This window comes from Notamacropus eugenii, chromosome 1 (genome assembly GCF_028372415.1).
Source record: "Notamacropus eugenii isolate mMacEug1 chromosome 1, mMacEug1.pri_v2, whole genome shotgun sequence".
Lineage (NCBI taxonomy): Eukaryota > Metazoa > Chordata > Mammalia > Diprotodontia > Macropodidae > Notamacropus > Notamacropus eugenii.
Genome location: NC_092872.1, coordinates 227,205,210 through 227,227,427, shown reverse-complemented (window position 1 = coordinate 227,227,427; position 22,218 = coordinate 227,205,210). Strand labels below are relative to the sequence as shown.

The 22,218-nt window shown below is 40.0% G+C and overlaps 1 protein-coding gene across 4 annotated transcripts in view; it reads left to right on the top strand.

Annotated features, from left to right (window-relative positions):
* Window positions 1-22,218, top strand: part of PRXL2A (peroxiredoxin like 2A) — a 54,775-nt gene that overhangs the window by 29,706 nt on the left and 2,851 nt on the right. For 3 of the 4 annotated variants that reach the window (XM_072627988.1, XM_072627987.1, XM_072627986.1), the window contains 4 exons: window positions 1,935-2,111; window positions 2,294-2,388; window positions 12,341-12,481; window positions 14,300-14,464. In XM_072627988.1, coding sequence (XP_072484089.1) covers window positions 1,937-2,111; window positions 2,294-2,388; window positions 12,341-12,481; window positions 14,300-14,464 — 576 coding nt within the window. In that variant the 5' untranslated portion in view covers window positions 1,935-1,936. Of the gene's footprint in view, window positions 1-1,037; window positions 1,131-1,934; window positions 2,112-2,293; window positions 2,389-12,340; window positions 12,482-14,299; window positions 14,465-22,218 lie in introns of all 4 variants that reach the window. The other variant, XM_072627989.1, reaches the window with a different exon arrangement.

Below are 22,218 nucleotides of genomic sequence, written 5' to 3'. Positions count from 1 at the left end.
GGATAAAGGGTGGCTATAGAGATCTGAGAATCATGTGTAGAGATGTTAACTGAATCTTTGGGGATCTATTGAGATCCCTGAGTTACTGAGCATAGAGGAAAAGGGCCCAGGACAGAGCATTGGGGGCCTTCCATAGTTAGTAGGCATGATGGAGATGAAGTTCCACCTAAGGAAGACTGTATGAAAAAGGAGTGGTCTGAGAGGTAGGAGAGGAACCAACAAAAAACCATGAGGATGCAGCTTTGTCAAAGCCACAGAGGTGTCAAGCCTGTGAGCCATGGGCCATATGCGGCCCACAGCACTCCCACAGTGTGAGCCAAACCAGATTAAAATGTAATTGGGAAATATGTGACAGAACAAATAAAAATACATTAAAACATAGATAATATTACATTTTAAAATTAAGTCCATAGGCAGCCCACTGGGATCCTTATGTACATATGAATGGCCTCTGTTTCTATTTGAGTTGGATGCCATTGATCTATTCTAACCCCTTTCTTGCATAGGTGAGGAAATTAAGGCCTTCTAGGGGGGTTAATTTTTCTATTATTTTTATCAAAACCTCTTGCAGGGCAAGACTGAACTGACCTTTGCAGACAGACTCAGAAACTATCATGCCTTAAGTCCCTCTGGGGAAAACTTGGGTAAAATGTTAAGGTTGAAATTTGATCCAACAACTGAGCAGTATTTCCATCTGAGTCATACATCCATATCAGGAAATTAGAGGAATTGTCTAAGTGGGTGGAAGAGGACTCTGGATCTTGGGGTATGGACCATCTAGCATGGCATGGCTGATTTAGCCAGAACTTCCACTGTGATTTTGACTTGTGATTTTTTTCAGGTGGTAATGCAATCCCTTCCACCATTGTTGTAGTGTTTGCTGAACAGAACAGCCTCAGTTGAACATTATCCAGTATTGACCCAGAAATTATAGTGTGTCAGCCTTTGTCTCCTTCACTACATCATATCCAGCCAATCATTAAATTTGGTTCTGCCCTCTAAGTGACTCTGAGTTTTGTCCCCTTTCCTTACCCCAGATCGAGTAGTATATAATAGAGCACCTCTGAGAGATCTGAGCTTGAATCCCGTCTGTGGTATTTACTAGCTGTGTGGACCTAGAAGGAAGGAAGGTAGGAAATAAACATATATTAAGCCCCTATTATGTGTAAGGCACTATGCTGAGCACTTTACAAGTATTTTCCCATTTCATCTTCATAACAAACCTGAGTGGTGTTACTTATCCTTATTTTAAAGTTGAGAAAACTGAGGGAGACAGAGGTTATATCACCTCCCCATGGCTGCACAGCTAGTAAGTATTTGAGGCCAGATTTGAAATTAGGTCTTCCTGACTCCAGGCCCACCTAGGAAGAGTGTTGGATTTGGAGGGAAAGGATGAAATGGAGTTTTCCATACCAATGAAATTGCAAGTCAATCAGTAAACATTTATGAAGTGCTTACTATGTGCTAAGTCTCCATACCTATAGTATTTATCTTAGGAATTATTCTGAAACTTCACCATCCATTGAAGATAAATCATTTACACTGCCTGTCTCAAAGGACTGTTGCAAGGAAAGTATTTTACCAACTTAGAAGTGCACTATAAACAAGACTTGTAATTATTTAAAAAAAAAAATGCTCCAACCTCAGGGAAAGGGTGAGAACTACCTCCCAGAGACTGAAATGGTCTTCCTTGGTGACTGGTTGTGACCCCAGGCGTATTTTGTGAGCTGGCCTGACATCTTGGGATCTGCTTAGCTGCCTTGGATTAGCTTTTATGACTGTTATATCCCTTAGAGTTCTTCCCAAGGTAAGCATTTAGTAGACACAGGATGACTCTTAACATTAGCTTCTCTGTGGATATTTGCCAGGTCCTCTCTACAGGCTTTAAGCTCTAGTTAGGGTAGTGGAGTAACGAACTTGCTTTTGATTTCCAGAAATGTCTTTCCTGGACCTGAGTTTCCTTTCCATGGGGATGTGGTCTCTGGGGGCTGGAGCCTTGGGCGCAGCTGTTTTAAGCTTGATCCTGGCCAACACTGATGTGTTTCTGACCAAATCAGTAACAGCTACCCTAGAGTTTCTGGAAGACATCGAGCTGAAAACCCTGGATAATGGTGAGAATTGAGCCTTGGAGCTCAGCACTGTTCCTGGATAATTCAGGACATGAGTTCAGCCAGAAACCTTGTGTTCTTGGTTTTGTGAGCTCTTCTGATGGCTTGGGGCCTGTGTCAGTGCCTTAGAGCCAAGAAGTGAAATATGAATTGAAAAACATTGAATACCTTTCTTTCCTTTCCAGAATCTCCAAAGACTTTCAAAGCCCGAGAACTCTGGGAACACCGTGGGGCAGTGATCATGGCAGTCCGAAGGCCGGGCTGCTTTTTATGTCGAGAGGTAGGTAAGAGCCATGATATGTAAAAGACCTTTGTACTTCACTTACACTGTAGCACCGTTATTTGTAGCATTGTGGTTTTTAAAAATGTATTATTTATTTATGACAATCTTTTAAAATTTTTTGTTTCATATTCTCTCCCTCCCTCCCTTACAAGGCAAGGAATATGCTATCAATTATATATGTGAAAACATGCAAAAGCATCTTCATATTAACATTATTATTTTTAAAAAGAAAGAAGAGAAGAAAGGGAGAAAATTTATACTTCCATTTGCACTGAAAGCTTGTCGGTTCTTTCTCTGAAAGTGCATAGTATTTTTTTTTCATCACAAATCCTTGGGAATTGTCTCGGATTATTGTACTGGAGGGGTTTGCCATTTCCTTCTCTAGCTCATTTTACAGATGAGGAAATTGAGCAAACAAGGTTAAATGACTATGAGACCAGAGTCACATAGCTAGTAAGTGTCTGAGGCTACATTTGAACTCAGATTTCATGACTCCAAGTCTGGTGCTCTATGTACTGAGCCATTAGCTGCAACATTATAGCATTGGGTTTTTGAATTTTATCCTACTGGCAATTCTGAGTGAATGTCTTATCTTCCAAAGCAAGACTCCTTTATATATTTGAGTGTCTATAATAATAATTACTGGTATAGAATACTATATGATTTGTAAAGCATTTTATATACCTAGTCCATTTGAACCTCACAACAACCCTGTGAGGTAGCTGTGGCTATCATCCTTATTTAATTAATGAGAAACTGAGGCAGGCAGAGTTTAAGTGTTTCGCCCTGGGTCACACAGTTAGTGTGGTCTTGGCTCTCAGGATTCTTACAATCTTTTCAGGGATAGGTACTCTGATTTACTTTTCTTTTATATAGACTGACTGACTCCCTGTGTAGTGCTGGGCACATAGTCAATACTATTGATTCGTTGATATGAGTGTGATGACTCTGGGTTTCTCCCTCACCTCATCATCATCAATGAGGTTCCAATAACACTTTCCCTACATTTGCAAAGAACTAGAATTTAATGAGTGGTTAGTGCTGCTTCTTAGGGAGAAGGAGAAGCACATGTCACAGAAGGATGTGGTCCTGAACAAGCCAATCAGGGCCAATAGACACTGTTCATTTCACCTTTGCAACTTGGAATCTGCGACATGGAAGGAACAGCCTTATGGAGGTCCTTGACTTAATAACCATCTTTTCTTCAGCAGGCTGTAGGGATAGGACAAAAATGAAAGCTTGACATGTATAACCTAGTTCAGATTGCCTGTTGCCTTGTGGAAGGGAAGAAAAGAGAGAGGAAGAAAAATTTGGAACTTAAAATCTCATAAAAAATGAATGTCAAAAACTATCTTTAAGTGTAATTATAAAAAATAAAATGCTGTTTACAAAAAAAGAAGAAATGGAAGCTAGTCAGATTCCCCTCTTTGATCACCATTTCATTAATCAGTTCAACTCAGTGAACTCTATTAGGAAAGAAAGTTGAGTTTGTGGATAAGAATATGGAATTTGGAGTCACAAAGTCCTGGGTTCAAATTCCATCTTAGAAATTTACTAGCTGTATGACCCTGGGCATGTCACTTAAATTTTATGTGACTCACTTTCCTTATCTGTAAAAAAGGAGTTAGATTCAATGGCCCCTATGTTCCCTTCCAGATCTAAATTTATGATTCTATGAGCCTCCAACCTACTGAATAGCTAGCCTATGTTAAACCCTGGGGATATAAAGAAAGAAATGAAAATAAAAATTATTCCCTTGCTGCTACTGAGGAGAATCAACTCATTGTTGTTGAGTCATTTCAGTTGTGTCTGACTCTTCATGACCCCATTTGGGTTGGGTTTGGTTTTTTTTTGCAAAGATACTGGAATGATTTGCTGTTATCTTCTCCAGCTCATTTTATAGATGAGGAAACTGAGGCAAATGGGGTTAAGTGACTTGCCCAGGGTCACGTAGCTAGTAAGTGTCTGAGGCCAGATTTGAACTGAGGAAGTCTTCCTGACTCTGAGTGCTGCATCCACTTTGCTACCTTGCTGACAGAATCAACATGTATTTATATAAATAAATGCAAAATACACACAATATGAAAGTCACTCACTCATTGCCCTCATTGATGTACACAACTCACCACAAACACTGACTCTTCTACCAGGTTAGTTGACCTCTGTACTTGGCCAGCTGCATAGCCATCATACCTTGCTGCACATGTGAACATGACTGTCCTGATGACTCTAAAAATTCTCCCTAGAGCCACAGGCATCACCCCTTCCTCCTGCCATCTTTCTGATGAGAATGATGAGGGAAATCTTCCTGTGCAAAAAACAACCCTGGTACCTCTCTCTTCTCTAGGGTTCTCTTCCAATCTCCCAATACTCCAAACTTGGCCAAATTCTACAGACATTAGCTAAATACCCACAAGGTACAAGGTGCTATCTATTCATCAAGTGAAAAGCAGTGACTTCTTCAGGGACTTAGTAGCTGTGTATGAATGACTTAGTCTCTCTGGGTCTCAATTTCCTCAACTATACAATGAGAGGGTTTGGCTAGATGGTGACCCCACCTAAATCCAACTGAACCCTCCTCAAGGCTCTCTCCACTGCAGTCTATCTTCCACACTGCCACTAAAGTAATTTTCTTAAGTATGTCATCCTCTACTCAACAAACCTTAATGATCTCTACAGTCAAATACCAACTCCTCTGTTAAGCTTTTAAAAGTCTTTCATAACTCAGCTCTGACCTATCTTTATATGAAATATTTCACATTTTCTTCCATTTTTCCATCTTTTGACTTTGTTTTATTAATTCCTTGATATCTTGTGGAGTCATTGGCTTCCATTTGGCCAATTCTAATTTTCTTCAGTGAGGTTTTGTACCTCTTTTACCAAGCTGTTAATTCTTTTTTCATAATTTTCCTGCATAGCTCTCACTTCTTTCCCCATTTTCCCACTTTGTCTATTTTTTGGGTTGTAAATTCTTTTTCTTAAAATCTTTTTAATCACTTTTTTAAACTTGTAGAAATTCTTGTTGGGCTTGTGTCCAATCTTCATTTTTCTTTGAATTATAAATTATAAATTTATATTTTATATATTTATATAAATTTATATTTATATAAATTATAAATATTTTTTAAACATTGTCTTTTTCTGTGTTTGTGTCTTGAGCTTCCTGTCACCACAGTAACTATGGTCAGGTCCTTCTTTCTTCATTCTTACAGCTTACTTCTTGATTTTGGATTTTATGTTAGTGCTGAGCTCTGCACACTTCTGGGAGTGATGTCTGGCCTGAGTTTCTGCCCTCTTATGTCCTTCTGCTGCTTTCACATCTCAGTCTGAGGGCCTGCAAGTTTTCACTGCTCCCCAAGTGGTGTGATCCAGGGGAAAGTCTATTAACTGCCTTCCTGGTCTGAGCTGTGCAAGTTTCTGACCCTGGTATGGGTCTGGTGGTTTGTGTGTGGTTGAGTTTCAGTAAATTGTTGCTGGCCTCAGTCACTGTTAGCCCTCTGGGAGATTTTTACAGGTCCCTAGCCACTGAACTACTGGCTACCTATTGGTCTTGGTCTCCCACTCTGATTATTCTACCACAGGCTTATGTGCAGGACTCAAGAACTGAGTTACCATTCTCCTCCTGGTCTTAGAGCCGCACAGGTATGTTTCCAGAACCTGTTCTTTACTCAGTACACCACTGGGGTCCCACTTGCTCACTACCACTCCTCTCTACCCTGTATCTATGATTTGGAATTGGGTAATAAGCAACAGAGAGATACCAAATAACACTAGTTCTTGCACCCAGTTCTACTTCAGGGGATCCCCTAAGATCTCTTTCTGCTCCAGTGCTTCCTTCCCTAGACCCCTGTCCACCCTTGGGTTCCAGAATGTTCCCTTCTATGGCACTGCACTCATCCCTGGCCAGCCCCTGCTCCACAGTAAACAGTCCTTTCTAGGTCTGTCTTCCTGAGCTTCCTCAGGCTGAAAAAATGACTCATTGTAACTTCTTGTCTTTCTAAGTTAGAATCTGGTCTGTCAGAATTGTAGATAATTGTAAAGGTATGCTAGGTGAACTAGGCAAAAATGGTTCTTCTCATTCCGTCATCTTGATTCTGGCCCTATCTTCTGACCTCTCTGTCTAGCCTCACTGTATATCACTGTCTGTCCAGGACTTTGTGATTTAGTCAGACTAGATTTCCCTCTTTTCCCTCACACAGCAGACACTCCATCTTTGGTCTCTGTGCATTACATTGGCTTCTCTGGAGCCTGAAATATGCTCCCTCCTCAACTCTACCTCACAGAATCCTTTTGTTCCTTCAGGACTAAGTCCAAGCACCATATTCTACATGAATTCTCTTCCTGATCCCCTCAGCTGCTAATGTCCTCCCTTCCAAACTATGTTATGTTTAACTACTTTGTATTTATTCTGTTTGCATTTATTTTGTGTATAATTCCATATGTTCTTAACGTTTCCCTACTGGAACCTAGTTTCCTTGTTTCACTTACTGTATTTGTATCCACAGCTTTTAGCCCATGTGGCACGTAGTAAATACACACACATACACACACACACACACACACACATATTAATAAATGCTCATTGATTGATTGATTGGTTGTCAGATTTGGAGAGAAGCTCAAGTGCCATCTGGTCCAAACTTGCTTCTGAGTAAGCATCCCCTCTAAAACACAGCCAAACAAGCCTTTGTTTGAAGACCTAGTGATTGGGAATTCACTATCATGCAAGGTAGCCTATACTGCTTTGGATTGCTCTAATTGTTAGCAATCTTGAGTCATTGCCAGTTTGGCACACTTTGTGTCCTAATTAGTAACAGTGAAAATGACATTCACATTTTTATTTTTCCACTCCCTGACCTAAAGGGATTTCCCTCATGGTTTTTTCAGTCTTGCCTGGGTCCCCTCCCTACCTATCTTAGGTCGGCTGGGCTGGGCTTTCTTGGCAAAATACAGGGAATCTCTAATGACACCAAGGGAGTAACTCCCATTTACATTTGTTGGGTGTTGCCTCTGCACAGCAACAGAGTTTGTGCCAACTTAATTTCTTTCATTTTGAAAGCAGAGTGACCTGAGAAGTTAGAAAAGTTTCCAACATTAATTAAATGGTGGTATGTTAATGGAAATTTTTTATTTCCAGGGGATGAGTGAAGAGAATATGCACGTGTATATATAAAAGTTTCATTTAAATTAATTAATTAATTAATTAAGGAACCCTGAGCTATAAGCAAGTCAACAAGCATTTATTAAGAACTTACTATGTACCAGGAATTGTGCTAAGCAGTAGGAATATACAGTTACCTTTTCATATCACATCTTTCCTCATTGCAGTTTTGATATATCACAGGTTGGCAAAAGAAATTAAGTGGGAATTTGGGGGGAGTTCTGTGGAAACCACAGATGCCATGCAAAGGTCAGCAGACCTCACAAATTTTACAGTAAGGTACTGTAAATACACCATAAAAGAAAAAGAAAAAAATTCAGATTTCTTCTCTGCTACGAAGAGCCAAAAAATTTTGTGTGAATTTTCCAGATTATAAGAAGAAGTGGGGAGGGTGACCCTAGCCCCTCCCTCCTACCTTCCATGTGGAAGGAATAACTAAATACAAGCAAAAAGAAAAACAGTTCCTCTATGCCCAAAGGGCGATGCAAATGTGCATACCCTTTAACCCAGCAATACCACTTCTAGGGCTGTAACCCAAAGAGATTGCACAAATGGGGAAAGGACCCACATGTTCAAAAATATTTATAGCAGCTCTTTTTGTGGTGACAAAGAATTGGAAATTGAAGGGATGCCCATCAGTTGGGGAATGGCTGAACAAGTTGTGGTATGTAATGGAGTACTATTGTGCTATAAGAAATAGTGAATAGATAGACTTCAGGAAAACCTGGAAAGACTTATATGAACTGATGCTGAGTGAGGGAAGCAGAAACAGAACATTGTGCATAGTTAACAACCACAATGTACGAAGACTAACTCTAATAGACTTATCTCTTCTTAGCAATGCAAGGATCTAAGACAACTCCCAAAGACTCGTGATAGAAATGCGGTCCACATCCAGAGAAAGAACTATGGAGACAGAATGCAGATCAAAGCACGTTATTTGCTCTCTCTTTCTTCATTTTTTTTTTCTCGTGGTTTCTCCCATTGGTTCTAATTTTTCTTTACAATGTGGCTAATGTGAAAATAGGTTTAATACAAATGTATATGTACATTTGATATGTAATATCAAATTACATGCCATCTTGGGTGGAGGGAGGGAAAAGATGGGAAGAAATTTTGGTGTTCAAAATTCTATGGAAGTGAATGTTGAAAACTAAAAATAAATATATTCATTTTAAAAGAAAAAAGGGGGACATGATAGACAAATCTAGGGGAGTGAAACCTTGTGAAAAATGAAGAGATGGCTGCCCAGGGAACCCTCTATAAACAGAGATTCTGGGAGAGCCCTTCACCCTCTAATCAGAGGGAAATATATATAGTATTAGTTCATCTAGCGTATATGGTGAAAGATGGATTCCTCTAAACGAGAGAAACCTTTCATTTTACCAGGCAAGACTATGTACCAAGCAATGTCAGACCTTTGTAGTACGAGTGTGCCCTCTTTATTTAACTGAGTCTGTTGTTTAATCAAATTATTGATAAATGTGTTTGAGGAAATGATTTTTCCATTTAGGTTTTCCTTTTTGCTTTTGATGTAGAAAGGAAGCAATACATACATATATATATATATATATATATATATATATATATATATACACACATATATAATACTCCTACTGAAGTAGACTTGATACATTTCAAAACACTCATGCCTTTTTAAAAATGATTTATTATTTTTATTTTTCAACATTCACTTTTATAAGATTTTGAGTTCCAAATTTTCCTCCTCCTTTTCTTCACCCTTCCCCTAGACAGCATGCAATATAGACCATACATGTACAATAATATTAAGCATATTTCCACAGTTATCTTGTGAAAGAAGAATCAGAACAAAACGGAAAAACCATGAGAAGGGATAAAAAAGATAAAATAGTGTGCTTCAATCTGCATTCAGGCTCCATAGTTGTTTCTCTGGATGTGGATAGCATTTTCCAACATGAGTCTCTTGGAATTGTCTTAGATCCTTGCATTGCTAAGAAGAGCTAAATCTATCAAAGTTGGTCCTTGCACAATGTTGCTGTTACTGAAAGCACCTCAGCCTTAATGCAAACAAACTCTCGGTTGCAGTAACTTTTTTAAAAGTTTTAACTTTTTTAAAAGGACTTCCCAATCCTGCTCCCACATCAATTGACTCCTTCCGATTTACAAGGAAATACAGTTAAATGAAACAAAAGGACACATTAACCGTGTTTGACAGCATATGCCTCATTCCACACCTCACCTCTCTACCAAGAGAAAACTATGTTCTAGAGTATATTTTTCTGCTGAGATGCCCAAGCTTTGTGGCACATGTGTCCTGACCATGAACTGGCTTGTGGACCAATATTTTGCGATTTTCCTTTCTAAAAAAGAAGCTTTAGCATTGCATTTGCATAATAGAGAAAAGGGTCTGCATATTTCATGACCTATAAAGATGAGCCCCATCTCTCCAAGTATACAACTTCTCTCCTATTTTAATAGAAATTCATTCGTACAACAAAAAACTGTTGAGTTCTTACTATGTGCATAATGCTGTAAGAAAGCTATCTATAGAGTCACCAAATCTGAGTTAGAAAGGACCTTAGAGGTATTCTAATCCTCCTTGATTAGTCCAACAAAAATTTCCTCCATTAAGTGATCATCCAGCCCTTCCTTGAAGACCTCCAATGAAGGGGAGCTCATTATCTGCCAAGGCAGTCTATTCTACTTTTCATCTGTTTGCCTCATTGCAAAGTTCTAGACTACCTAGGTGTTTTTGGATCCTAACTCTATCATCATAGTATATTAGCTATTCCCTCCTACCTTTGTGTAGAATGAATAATAGATAAGCAGCTCACACAGGTCCCTGCCCTTGTTGTTCAGTCTTTTCAGTTGTATCTAACTCTTCATGACGCCTTTGGGGTTTTCTTGGCAAAGATACTGAAGTAGTTTGCCATTTCCTTCTCCAGCTCCTTTTACAGATGAGATAGCTGGGGCAAACAGGATTAAGTGACTTGCCCAGGGTCACACAGCTAGTAAGCATCTGAGGCCAGATTTTCACTCAGGAAGATGAACCCAGGGCTCTGTCTACTGTGCCACCTTAGCTGTTCCTACAGAGCTCAAAAGCTAGTTGAGGAGATAAGACATACACTTGTATAAAGTTTTAAAATAGCATAAAAATAAATAACTTTATAGAAGTGTTCATGCAGGAGATATCACAAGATATTAAGTGTCAAATGAGTGGTTTGCATATTGAAGTTAAAGGTTAGAGAGATCTGGACATCGCCAGTACTCAGGAAGTGTTTGTTGTGTTTAATTCAGTCCCTATGGGCAGAATTATCAAGGAAGGCAGCGTGTGGAGGTGGGCATTTTCGCTGAGTCTTGAAGAATAGGTAGGGTTGAGGTTGAAAGTAAAGGAGGAGGGGAAAGGCATACCATGTGAAGGGAGAAGGCAAAATAGTGGGACTTGGCAAGGCATATTTGAAGGACAACTAGTGGATTCATCTGGCTGGAGTGGTGTGGTCTTACAGGGACTGATAATAAAAGAAGATGAAGATAAAAAAGGAGGAAGAAGAAGAAGAAGAGGATGATGATGATAGGAGTAAGAACAGGAAATGAATGTGTGATTTCATTAATTTGAGAAACTTACTAGATGAGGAAGCCCACTCTTACCAGTGCAGGTCAGGATCCTCACTACAACTTAAAATCTTAACAGTTACCTAAAATACTGAAGTTAGTTAAGTGACTTGCCCAGGGCTACACAGCCAATAGGTGTCAGAGGCAGTGTGGCCTGGTGACAATAGAATTGTCCTTAGAGTCAAGGAGGCTGACTCTGTATAATAACATAAAAGTCATAAAAAGCAATCATTTCTTCTACTTGACCAGTAGACTACCAAATATTAAACACAAATGACTGATAGTAGGCTATGGACCTGTGAATAAGAGGAATCACAGCAGCTCACTTTTATATGGGGTTTTTAGTTTGCTTTGTATACCCTATCTTACTTGATCCTCGCAGTTCTGGGAGGTGGGTACTATTCTTATCTCTATTTTCCAGATGAGAAAACTGAAGTTTCCCCTAATAAACGATCAGTTCCTTTCATTTTTGTATTTGTATCCCAAGAGTCTAGCAGAGTGCTTGGCACTTCATGGATGCTTAATGCCTGCTGAATGAATGAATGATAACTCTCAAAGGTTTAAGTGACTTATCCAAGGACACATAGGGTACATAGTTAATAAGCATTCTAGCGACAGGTCAAGCTCTTAGGTCTTCCTTACTCCAAGAAGGAGACTCTATCCAAAACACCATGCTGCCTCCTTCATTAGATTGAAGACATAAATTGGAGCCCAATTATGGAAGACTTTCCGTGGTAGGGTCTTTGCCTCTGATGAAATATCTTTTGTCAATGGTGAAATCTCCTGCTATACTATAAGCATCCCCTTTCCCATTTGTATCATGAAAGCCTTTGCCTGTAAGGGTAACAAAATATTCCATGTGCTGTCTTGATGTATCCAAATCAGACAGGGTCACCCTATAAAACAAGGTTCTTGTTTGTAGGTCATTGTTAACTGAATAATATTGCAAAATGTAAGCGAGCTGTTATTAGCAATAAAGAGAAGACAGACTGTCTTTGTCTTTCAGTTCCAGTGACAACTGGTACTTTCAGCTCTGGTTTCTCTCAGGAAGTGACATCTTTGGATTTGGGGATGGAGTGGGGGTTTTTTAAGCTTAAGATTAAGATGAGATTGTGAAGCCTTTTATCAGTGAGGAAGAAGATTGTTGGTGTGTGTATGTGTGTGTCTATTAACCTATCTTTCTCTTTCTCTTAGGAAGCAGCTGACCTATCTGCTCTCAGACCACAGCTAGACCAATTGGGCATCCCACTCTATGCTGTGGTGAAAGAAAAGATTGGGTCAGAAGTGGAGGATTTCCAGCCATATTTCAAAGGAAAGATCTTTCTGGATGAAAGGGTACATGTGTTGCAAAACTTATTCCAATACTGTGTGTTCTTGCACATTGCCAAATTACAGTTGGCTCTTTGCTTGGTTGAATTTCTAGTGGTAGCTTGAATGCTGAGCTGCCAGGCTTTGGCAGACTTGGCCTGAAATTGGCCTTATAGAAATAAATTATTTGAACAGCTCTATATCTCAGTTAATGTCAGCCTTGGATTTCTCTATAGGCTATATTGAGTTCCTTTGAAAACCCAGTGACCTTCTTGCCTGCCATATTCTCACACAATTATCTTTTTCATGCACCTTGGATAACATAATTAGGGGATTATAGGAACTTTCTTCTTGCTTATTGCTTAAATGCTTCTTGAAATAGAGTTCTGTGAGCTTGACCTGTCGCTAAAGTCAAGATGGGCTAATTCATTCTGTGATGGAATACAATGAAACGTTCACAAGGAAATGGACTTACGGGTAAGAGAGAAGTGGCCCATTCCTCTCCTTTTAGTTCACCACTTGTCATGACCTGCTTGTGGCCAGCTTAATGATAAATGATGAGAATAAGAGTGGTGATGATGATGATGATGATGATGATGATGATGATGATGATAGCTAACATTTATATGGCACTTACTAGGTGCCAGGCACTGGCTCAGTCTTTACAAACATTTTCTCATTTGATGCTCACAACAACCCTGGGAGGTAGATGCTACTATTATCCTCATTTTACAGATGAGGCAATGTTTCTTACCTCCTATTGTACCCAACGGATTATAGCAAAAACTAGAAGACTGCTACCATCCAGCTGGGAGCAAGAATATTTCAGGCTGCTAGAGTTTTTTCTTCCACTAAGTTCCTGCTCCAATAGCTATTCGTTAGGTGGATGTAATAATACTCATGATCATAATAATTAATATTTATATGATGCTTGCCAGATGCCAGGCACTATGCTAAGTGCATTACAATTGGAGCTTTACAGTAATTCTGGGAGGTAGGTAACTTATTGTCATCATTTTACAAATGAGGAAACTGAGGCAGACAGAGGTTAAATGAGTTTCCCAGGGTCACACAGCTAGTAAAGGTCTGAGGCAGACAAGATTAGACTCTGGTTTTCCTGATTTTATGTCCAGGACTCTGTCCACTGTATCAACTAACTCTGTCAGGAGAGTGTAGGCTCTGGCAGGGCTTCTCAAGCTAGAAAGACTATTTAAGCACCAGCCTAACTAAGTATAGATCATAGCATCGTAGATTTAGAGCCTTGAGGAAACTGAGAAAAAAAAAAAGCCCAAATCTCTCATTTTTGCAAATGAAACAATTGAGACCCCCCAAAAGGTAAGTGATTTGCCCAAGGTAGAAAGTGTCGGAGGTAGGTTTAAACCTAGGTCTGTATACTGCAAAGCCAATGATCCTCCTTATTGTTTTACTTGGGAGATTAATTTTTTCAACCGCAGAAACTCTCAAAAATAGTTTAAAAAGTCATAGAGTGGTTGTGAGTAGTGTCCATGGATGTATCCTGCCCTCTCCTTACCCACCCACCCAATATCACAAAAACTTAAAGTCTAAGTGTGAGTATTCAGCTAGGATGTAGGATCAGAGTTCTGTGTACATTCTCACTAGGCCTTTACCCTGTTACTTTTAATGAGAGTCTTCAACTTAATTCTTGGGATTCTGTGTTAGTTTAGGGCTTTATTTCACATAAAACTTTCCCATGTGCCAGCAGATAGACATGATGTTTTCCCCTGTAGGAACTAAGTACTTGAAGAGGTGAGGGCAAATTGGAGAGAGAAGGGAAGGCACAAAGACACAAGCATCAATAACTCGGCATCTTTGTCTTTTCTGCAGAAAAAATTTTATGGTCCCCAGAAGCGCAAGATGATGTTTATGGGATTCGTTCGTCTGGGTGTTTGGCAGAATTTTTTCCGGGCCAGGAGTAAGGGCTTCTCTGGTAACCTGGAAGGAGAAGGGTTCATCCTTGGAGGTGTTTATGTGATTGGGCCAGGCAAACAGGTAGAGTGTGTGTGTGTGTGTGTGTGTGTGTGTGTGTGTGTGTGTGTGTGTGCGTGTGCCTTTGTGTATCTGAGTTTATATGTTGTCTTGTTGATTTTCCTTGAGAATCCCACGACTGTTTCCTTTTTCCCAACTTCCCATTTTCTCCAAGCTTGGAAGTCATATCTACCAGCCCATTATCCAGGAGAGAGAAGCCAGAAATCCTCCCCAACTCCCCAGGCTCATGGTAACCCCTGATATTCACAGAGCACTCAAAGGTTCACAAAGAGCTTGTCATAGGTACTGGTTGGCTGAAGTCACAGGATAAAGGTCCTGCACTTCACCTGCCATCTCTGTTTACCTGAATTTGACTCTAATGGGGAACCAGCCATCTCTGTAGGAGATTGGATTCTCCATTCTCACATTTATTAACTCATCATCCCCACCCCAGTTACTCCAGAAACAATTCTATTTTGGGTTCTAGTCTAGGATTTTCCTCAAAAGATGAATAATTTAAGAAGGTATGAATTGTACAAATATAATCAAGTATGGGACAGGTACTTTATTCCTACACAGAGAGACTAGGTCAAAAGCATGAACACATCAGCACAGCAATTTAAACAGGATTCTCCAGTTCAGCTTCAGTCAGCCTGCAATTTGCTGAGAGTCTGGTAATAAGTTTCAATAAGACTTAATATAGTTTGGCAGTTCTGCTAATTTGCCATTTCACACTTCATTTCTACCCTGGGCATCGTCCACTCAAATAGCCAACCTTGATATTCTTTCTGCTAGCTTCTCTCTGATGCCAGCTCTTCTCTTGGCACTAACCTGCTTCAGTCACTGCTTAGGCATTCTCCCCTAGCAGTGATCAAACTGCCCAGTGTGCTCACCTCCCCCTGTACTCAGTCATGGCAGCTCCAGGGGAGGCTACTGCTGTCACCTTCTCTGCCATTGTAGGCCTTTTTGAGTTCTCACAAGGCCCTGAACCAAAATAAAGAAGACACAAAAAGGGAAGTAGCCCCATCCTAGGCACCAGCTTCTATCTAGGTTGATGGGTTGGGGGAAGGGACCCTATAGACAGCCTCAAAAGTCATAATCATGCTTTGAAGAAAGAGAGAAATTGAGAGGTGAGAGACTTATTTAGTATAATCATACCGTTCTAACGCAGTAGCCAATCAGGGGACACAATCCAGCAACAAATGATACATGGGGGCAGCTGGTCTCCTAGGTGGTGGAGCAAAATGGCAGCAGCTTATGCTGGGTGGGGGGGAGAGGGGAAGCACCTGTATGGACACCTGCTACAAGGGTATCCTCATTTGATCTTCCCAACAGCGCTGAGAGATTGCTAGGATAAATATTAGCATATGATTATTTCTCCCATATTTGTTCAAGGCGTTTCAGTTGTGTCTAACACTTTGTGACCCCATTTGGGATTTTCTTGGCAAAGATACTGGAGCAGTTTGCCATTTTCTTCTCCAGCTCATTTTTCAGGTGAGGAAACTGAAACAGACAGGATTATGTGACTTGCCCAGGGTCACACAGCTAGTAAGTGTCTGGGGCCAGATTTGAACTCAGGAAAAATCTTCTTCCTCACTTCAGGCCTCTCTCTATCCATTAGCTGCCCCATATTACATATGAGGAAATGTCACTGATATAATTACAGAGGGTAGAGGTGGGATTTGAACCCAGACCTTTTCTAGACTCCAAGTCCAGGACTTGATACCCTATTGTACCCATCCCATATCCCCTTATAACAAGACGAGCTTTCATTTGAGTGATTGTAGACATTTCTTCAACCACTGAAACTGTTGGACACTAGAAACAAAGCGTTATACTTCTCTTGTACCAGATGATGCATTTCTCTCCCTTATGGAATGGTCTTAGGTAAGATCAAGTATGTTCCTAAGTCTCCCTTATTTCTGGGGTAGTTATTAAGAGCTATCTCTGCATTGATACCTACAGTAGTAATAGCAGCAGCAGCAATAAATTGAACTTACATGTTTTCGAGGCAGCTAAGTGGCTCTGAGTTCAGAATACAGGACCCGAAGGCAGGAAGGCTGATCTTCCTGAGTTCAAATCTGGCCTCAGACACTTATTAGCTGCATGACCCTGGGTAAGTCCCTTAACCTTGTTTGCCTCAGTTTCCTCATCTGTAAAATGAGCTGGAGAAGATAATGGCAAACCACTCCAGTATCTTTGCCAAAAAAACTCCAAATGGGGGCATGAAGAGTAGGGCAGGACTGAAACTGAACAGCCACCGCAAAAGTAGCAGCAGCAATAACTCTCATATATGTTTAAGTTTACAAAGTGCTTTTCTCACAGCTGTCCTGTCTGGTAGGTATTAAAAATATCACCTCCTTTTTACAAAGAGGAAACAGAGACATGTTATGGATTTTACAGACTGAGGAAACAGTCTAATCCAACCTGCTCATTTGGTTATTTGTTTGTAGACGGTATTTCCCTATTTTATCTAGGCTGGAAGTACAAATAGATTGGCATGGAAGCATTCCACATCCGATCTGTGCCAGTTCACCCCTCCTTAGACAACCTGGCACTCCCTATGCCCCAGCGTTTCTGCACTCTTGGGCTCTCATCATGTTAGTGCCAGACAGCTCAGATACCCAATTGGCTTTAGCCCTGTTGCAGCTCAGAATAAGCTCCTGATTTTCCCCAATCTCATCCTCCCTAGTAGAACGGTGTGCATTACCACACCTACATTTTCTACCCCACCCTTACCTCCTTATTCTATAAAAGAAGAAACAGAAGGCCAGTCACAATGGTAATTTATTAGGATTATATTATGCTGCCCCTCAATTATTTTCTGACATTTTAATACTATATAAAGGATTTAGGAGCCCCAAACTCCGTACCTTGTGGACCTTTGAGTATTCATTTATACTCTGCCCCCCCCCCCCCACACACACACCCCAACCTCTGCCACTGTCTTTCCTTAAAGCCACCTGTAGGAATCCAGGCTTAGTCACCAGGAATTGAACCTTCAGAGTGGCCTTCTCCTGACTAGCTTTACTTTTACCTGCATGGCTAGTTCAACTTTCCCCAAGGATGGGCTGATTCTTTCTCTAAATTAGTATCATTTTTAATCAGAACTTCCAGGATTGATGAGTAAATAGGATCCAGAATCCTTTCTGCTAGAAGTGCTAACTTCATTTTAACCTTTACTGTTGTTTTTTCTTGCTGGATTTCCTCAAAAGCCTCTTTACTCTTCGATCCAACTTGGCAAAGTTTCATTAAACACATATTAGGTGGAAGGTGCTTTGCTAGGGAATGAAGATACAAAGAACCAAAATAAAATTTATCTCTGCCTTTGAAGGTACTTAATTTCACCAAGGGATATAATGTGTACCCTGACAAATAAATAGAGAATATAGACAAAGTGATCTTAAGGAGAGAGCACTAACCACAGGGGAACAGAAATATTTTGTGTGGGCTGTAGTACTTGAAAACATGATTTTAAGGGAAGTTGGGGATTTTCTGAGGAAGAAGTGAAGAGAGAGGGAATTCCAGAAACTGGAGAACCACCTGTTTACAGGCTCTGAGAGGAAACATCAAGCAGGCCTATCTGTCTGGAGTGAAGAGTATGTTGAAAGGAATATCCTGAAATAAGACTAGAAAGATGGTTGGGGAATCAGAGAATAGGGACCTTTGAAATCCAGGCCGATGATTTTTTTTTTCAATATGTCATCCTGGAGGCCTTAGGGAGCTATTGAAAGTTTCTGAATGGGAGTGCTGACCAGATCTGTATTCTAGGAATATTAATTTGGCAGTTTCATTCTTCAGTTAATTGATTTTATTGAGCAGTACACCTTTGGCAGTATAACCTGTTAGAAAGAGCATAGGAGACCTTGCTTTCCGTCCTGGTCTTGCTAACTAATTAATTGTGAACCTTTGAACAAATCACTGCACCTCTGTGTAGGTAACTTTTCTAATTTGTCTGGTGGGATTGTACCATCTTTGTTACCTCACATGGTTCTTGTGAAAATAATCTGAAATGATTGCTCTAAAGTGCTGTATGCATTCTTGCTTTTAATTGTTTGCCTTTCCAATGTTTCAGATAGATAAGACTGAAGGAAAAAATCACTTACTAGTTTTTCTCATGGTAAAAAAAATGAGGCGTCCCTCATGAGAAAAATGTCATTAATAATAATAGCCAAAATTTATATAACATTTTACATCTATTATCTCATGTTATATTTAGAACAGTTGTGGGAGGTAGACACTATTATTCCCATTTTACAGATGAGGGAACTGAGCTGGGAAGTTCAAAGACTTGCTCAACTAGTAAGTGTCTCAAGATGGGATACGGAGGTCTTTCTCACTGTAGGTCCAGTACTATCTATTATGCCACCTAGCTACCTCTAAGCCTAGTAAGGAGGCTGTCCTGAGTGCTAATTCTGTATTTGCTGCTAACTTAGTCTTTTATTTAACTCTACCTTGGAATGATGAACTTGGAGAGATTTCTAAAGTTCCTTACTGCTCAAATGTTCTAAGATGCTGTTTTCCTCCACCCCTTATTGGTAGCCCCTTGGGCCAGGGTTTGGCGAACATGCTAGATTTTGCCTCCTGCTGACTCCTTGGGTACTCATTCCTATAAGAAAGGTTCTGCTCCAAAGGATCATCATGGGTGGCACACCCACCTTCATCCCTGGGGGGTGTGTTATTCACAGCAGAAGTTGCTGTTTTCTCTCCCTCCCCTACAAACCATGTTGCTAAGAATTTTGTTTGACTGTGTTCTTACAAAGATCTCCACCCTGTATCCTTAGAGAAGGAGGTTTGATGTCAAATTGACTCTGCTGGCAGACACCCAGATTTCTTAGCAATAATTATAGTATTTATAAAGCCCTTTAAATTTACAAAGCACTTTCTTTCCAATAATCAAGCATTGTCATTATCGTCCCATCCTGCAGATGAGAAAATGGTCTTAGGGAGATGATTTGACTTCCAAGGTCACACAAATAGTAATTACTACCATCCCCACCACCAGCATCACCACCACCACTACTAGCATCATTGCTACCACTATTATTTCTACCATTACCACCGTTACCACAACCACTACATGCTAGATTTCGCTGTTACTACTGCTACTACTTCTGGCATTTATATGGCAATGTAAGATTTGCAGTGCACTTTATAAAAATCTCATTTTGTCTTCACAACAACTCTGGGAAATAAGTGCTATTATTACCTTCATTTTACAGATGGGGAAACTGAGACTGAGAGGGGTTAAATGACCTGTCCAAGGTCACACAGCTAAGTAAATATCTGAAACTGGATTTGGACTCAGGTCTTCCTGCCTCCAAGTCCAGCACTCCACACACTGTGGCATCACCTTGCAGTGTCAGCGTTGCTGTTGTGGCTGCAGTCATTCAATAAGTATTTATTGACAATGAATTTTCTCTCCTTTCCCTTCTTTACTTTGATACATTTATTATTTCATTGCTTCATTCCAATGTCCTTTGGGCAATGCAACCAGCTCACTTCTTTCCTGAAGGACAAAGGAACTTAGTCTGTTTTTTGCTCTGACTCTTGTTCACACTTTCAGGAGGGCCTGTCATGAGAGGAGGTGGCTCCCATAGAGAAAATTGATTTCTTAATCATCAAAGTCATGATCAGACAGGCAGTTGACTTAACAAAATTATAGCAAAGGTAATTCCATTTTTTTTTGTTTTTGTATCTATCCCTCTAAAGTATTTTACTTTGAGAAAATGGAAAGTTTTTCAGTTGCTATCAAGGCAAAAATTTTCAAAATTAAGTTTCTAGGGGTGATTTTAGAATACCATACACATTCCTTTGTCTTCTTTATTTTTTTACAGCAAACATTTGGAGTCCAATCTGCTTTTCCCACAGCCTACTTTTCCTGTCTTGCTTGCCTATTAATTTCCTTTCTTTCAGTACCATGGACAACTTAATATAAGATATTTTAATCAAACCCCTTTAAAAATAAATAAAAAGGGTTTTTTAATTTAAAAAAAGAATCTTTAAAAATCCTTTTGCCTATGGAGACCAGCAACAGGCTGAGTGTCTACACTCTCTCCCCTACTTTTTTTTTTTTTTAAAGATTTAGTGATACTTTGGGGTTTTACATTAATTTCCTGATCTCCAACTCTGCTCTGTTGAACCCTCCATTGTAACAAAGAAAAATAAACACACTCAATAAGCACAACAATTGTGATAGCATATGCAACATTTGGTTTTTGTACCATTCGGATAGTCATTCAACAAGAGTATGTTATGCGCCTACCATGTGCTGGTGCTAAAAAGAAGGGGAGAATGTGCCATTGTCCAGCAGTCTTTTAATTGCCAAATTTGGTGCTTTTTCTCAGTCCTTATCCTCCTTGACCTGCTTGCTGCATTGGACAGTTGGTCACCCTCTCCTAGATACTCCTTTCTCTGGATTTCCAGGACACTCTCATTCCCGGTTCTCCTTCTGCCCTCCTGACTTTTTTTTCCCCTCTTTTATTTTGTTGGATCATTCTTATCATGACTCCTAGCCATTGGTGTTCCCCAAGCCTCTGTCCCAGGCACTTTTCTCTCTCTATATTCTCTCAGTCAACTCATCAAGTGCCACAAGTTTAATTATCCTTTCTATGAAGACTCACGGACCTATATATCTAACCCCATTTTCTTCCCCAATTTTCCAGTTTCATATCACACACTTCCTACTGGACATTTCAGACTGAGTACCCCAAAACACCTGAAACTCAGCCTGTCTAAAAGAATTCACTGACTTTCTCCCCAGTGCCCTCTCTCTTCTAAATATCCCTGTTTTGGTCCAAGGCACCACCTTTCTTACAATCTCTTAGGTCTGTAAGTTCAGTGTTTTCCTCAATCCTTCACCTTCCTTCATTCCACGTATGGGGACCATTACCCATCTTGCTATTTCTAATGCTATATGATCTCTCACATCTGAATCCATCCCTCTACTTGTTGCTTCCACCTTCGTGCAGGCTTTCATCACCTCTCACCTAGACTATTAAAATGTACAATACTTACTCTCCCTGCTTCAGGTCTCTCCCACCCAGTCCATCCACCCTGTATGGTTGCTTAAGTGACTTTTTTAAAGGACAGGGCTAACCATGTACTCTCCCCTACTCCATAAACTCTCTTTTGCTTCCAGGATCAAATATAAACTCTTCTATTTGATTTTACAGCCCTGTACAATCTGGCCCTAACCCGTCTTTAGCATCATGATTACTATGGTCCCCATATTCTACAGTCTGGTCAAATTGTTTTTCTGTTTTTCCCCTTTTATGTGGTAAATTTAATACTTTATTTTTCCCCAATTACATTCCAATTAGCTTTCTATCTGTTCTTCACACAAGAAATAGATCCCCTATCTTCATGCCCTTGCCCCAGCGTTTTCTTGTACTAAATGCACTCCCTTCTCACCACCACCTCATAGACTACCCATCTTCCTTCTAGATAAATCTCACATACCACCTTCTACACAAAGGTCTTCAGGATGCCCTTGATCACTGGTGCCTCCTTCCCTTTAACTACCTTATATTCATTATGCATTTATTCTATGTGAACATATATATGTATACACACATGTGTATGAACATAGATGTATATATATACTTGTGTGTATTATCTCCTCTATAGATTATAAGCTCCTTTAGAGTAGGGGTTCTGCAGTTCCAAAGGACTCGTGATGAATATACTATTCACCTCCAGAGAGCTGATGGATTCAGAGTACAGACGGAAGCATAGTTTCTCCTATTTCTTGCTTTTTTTTTCTTGGAACTTGACCC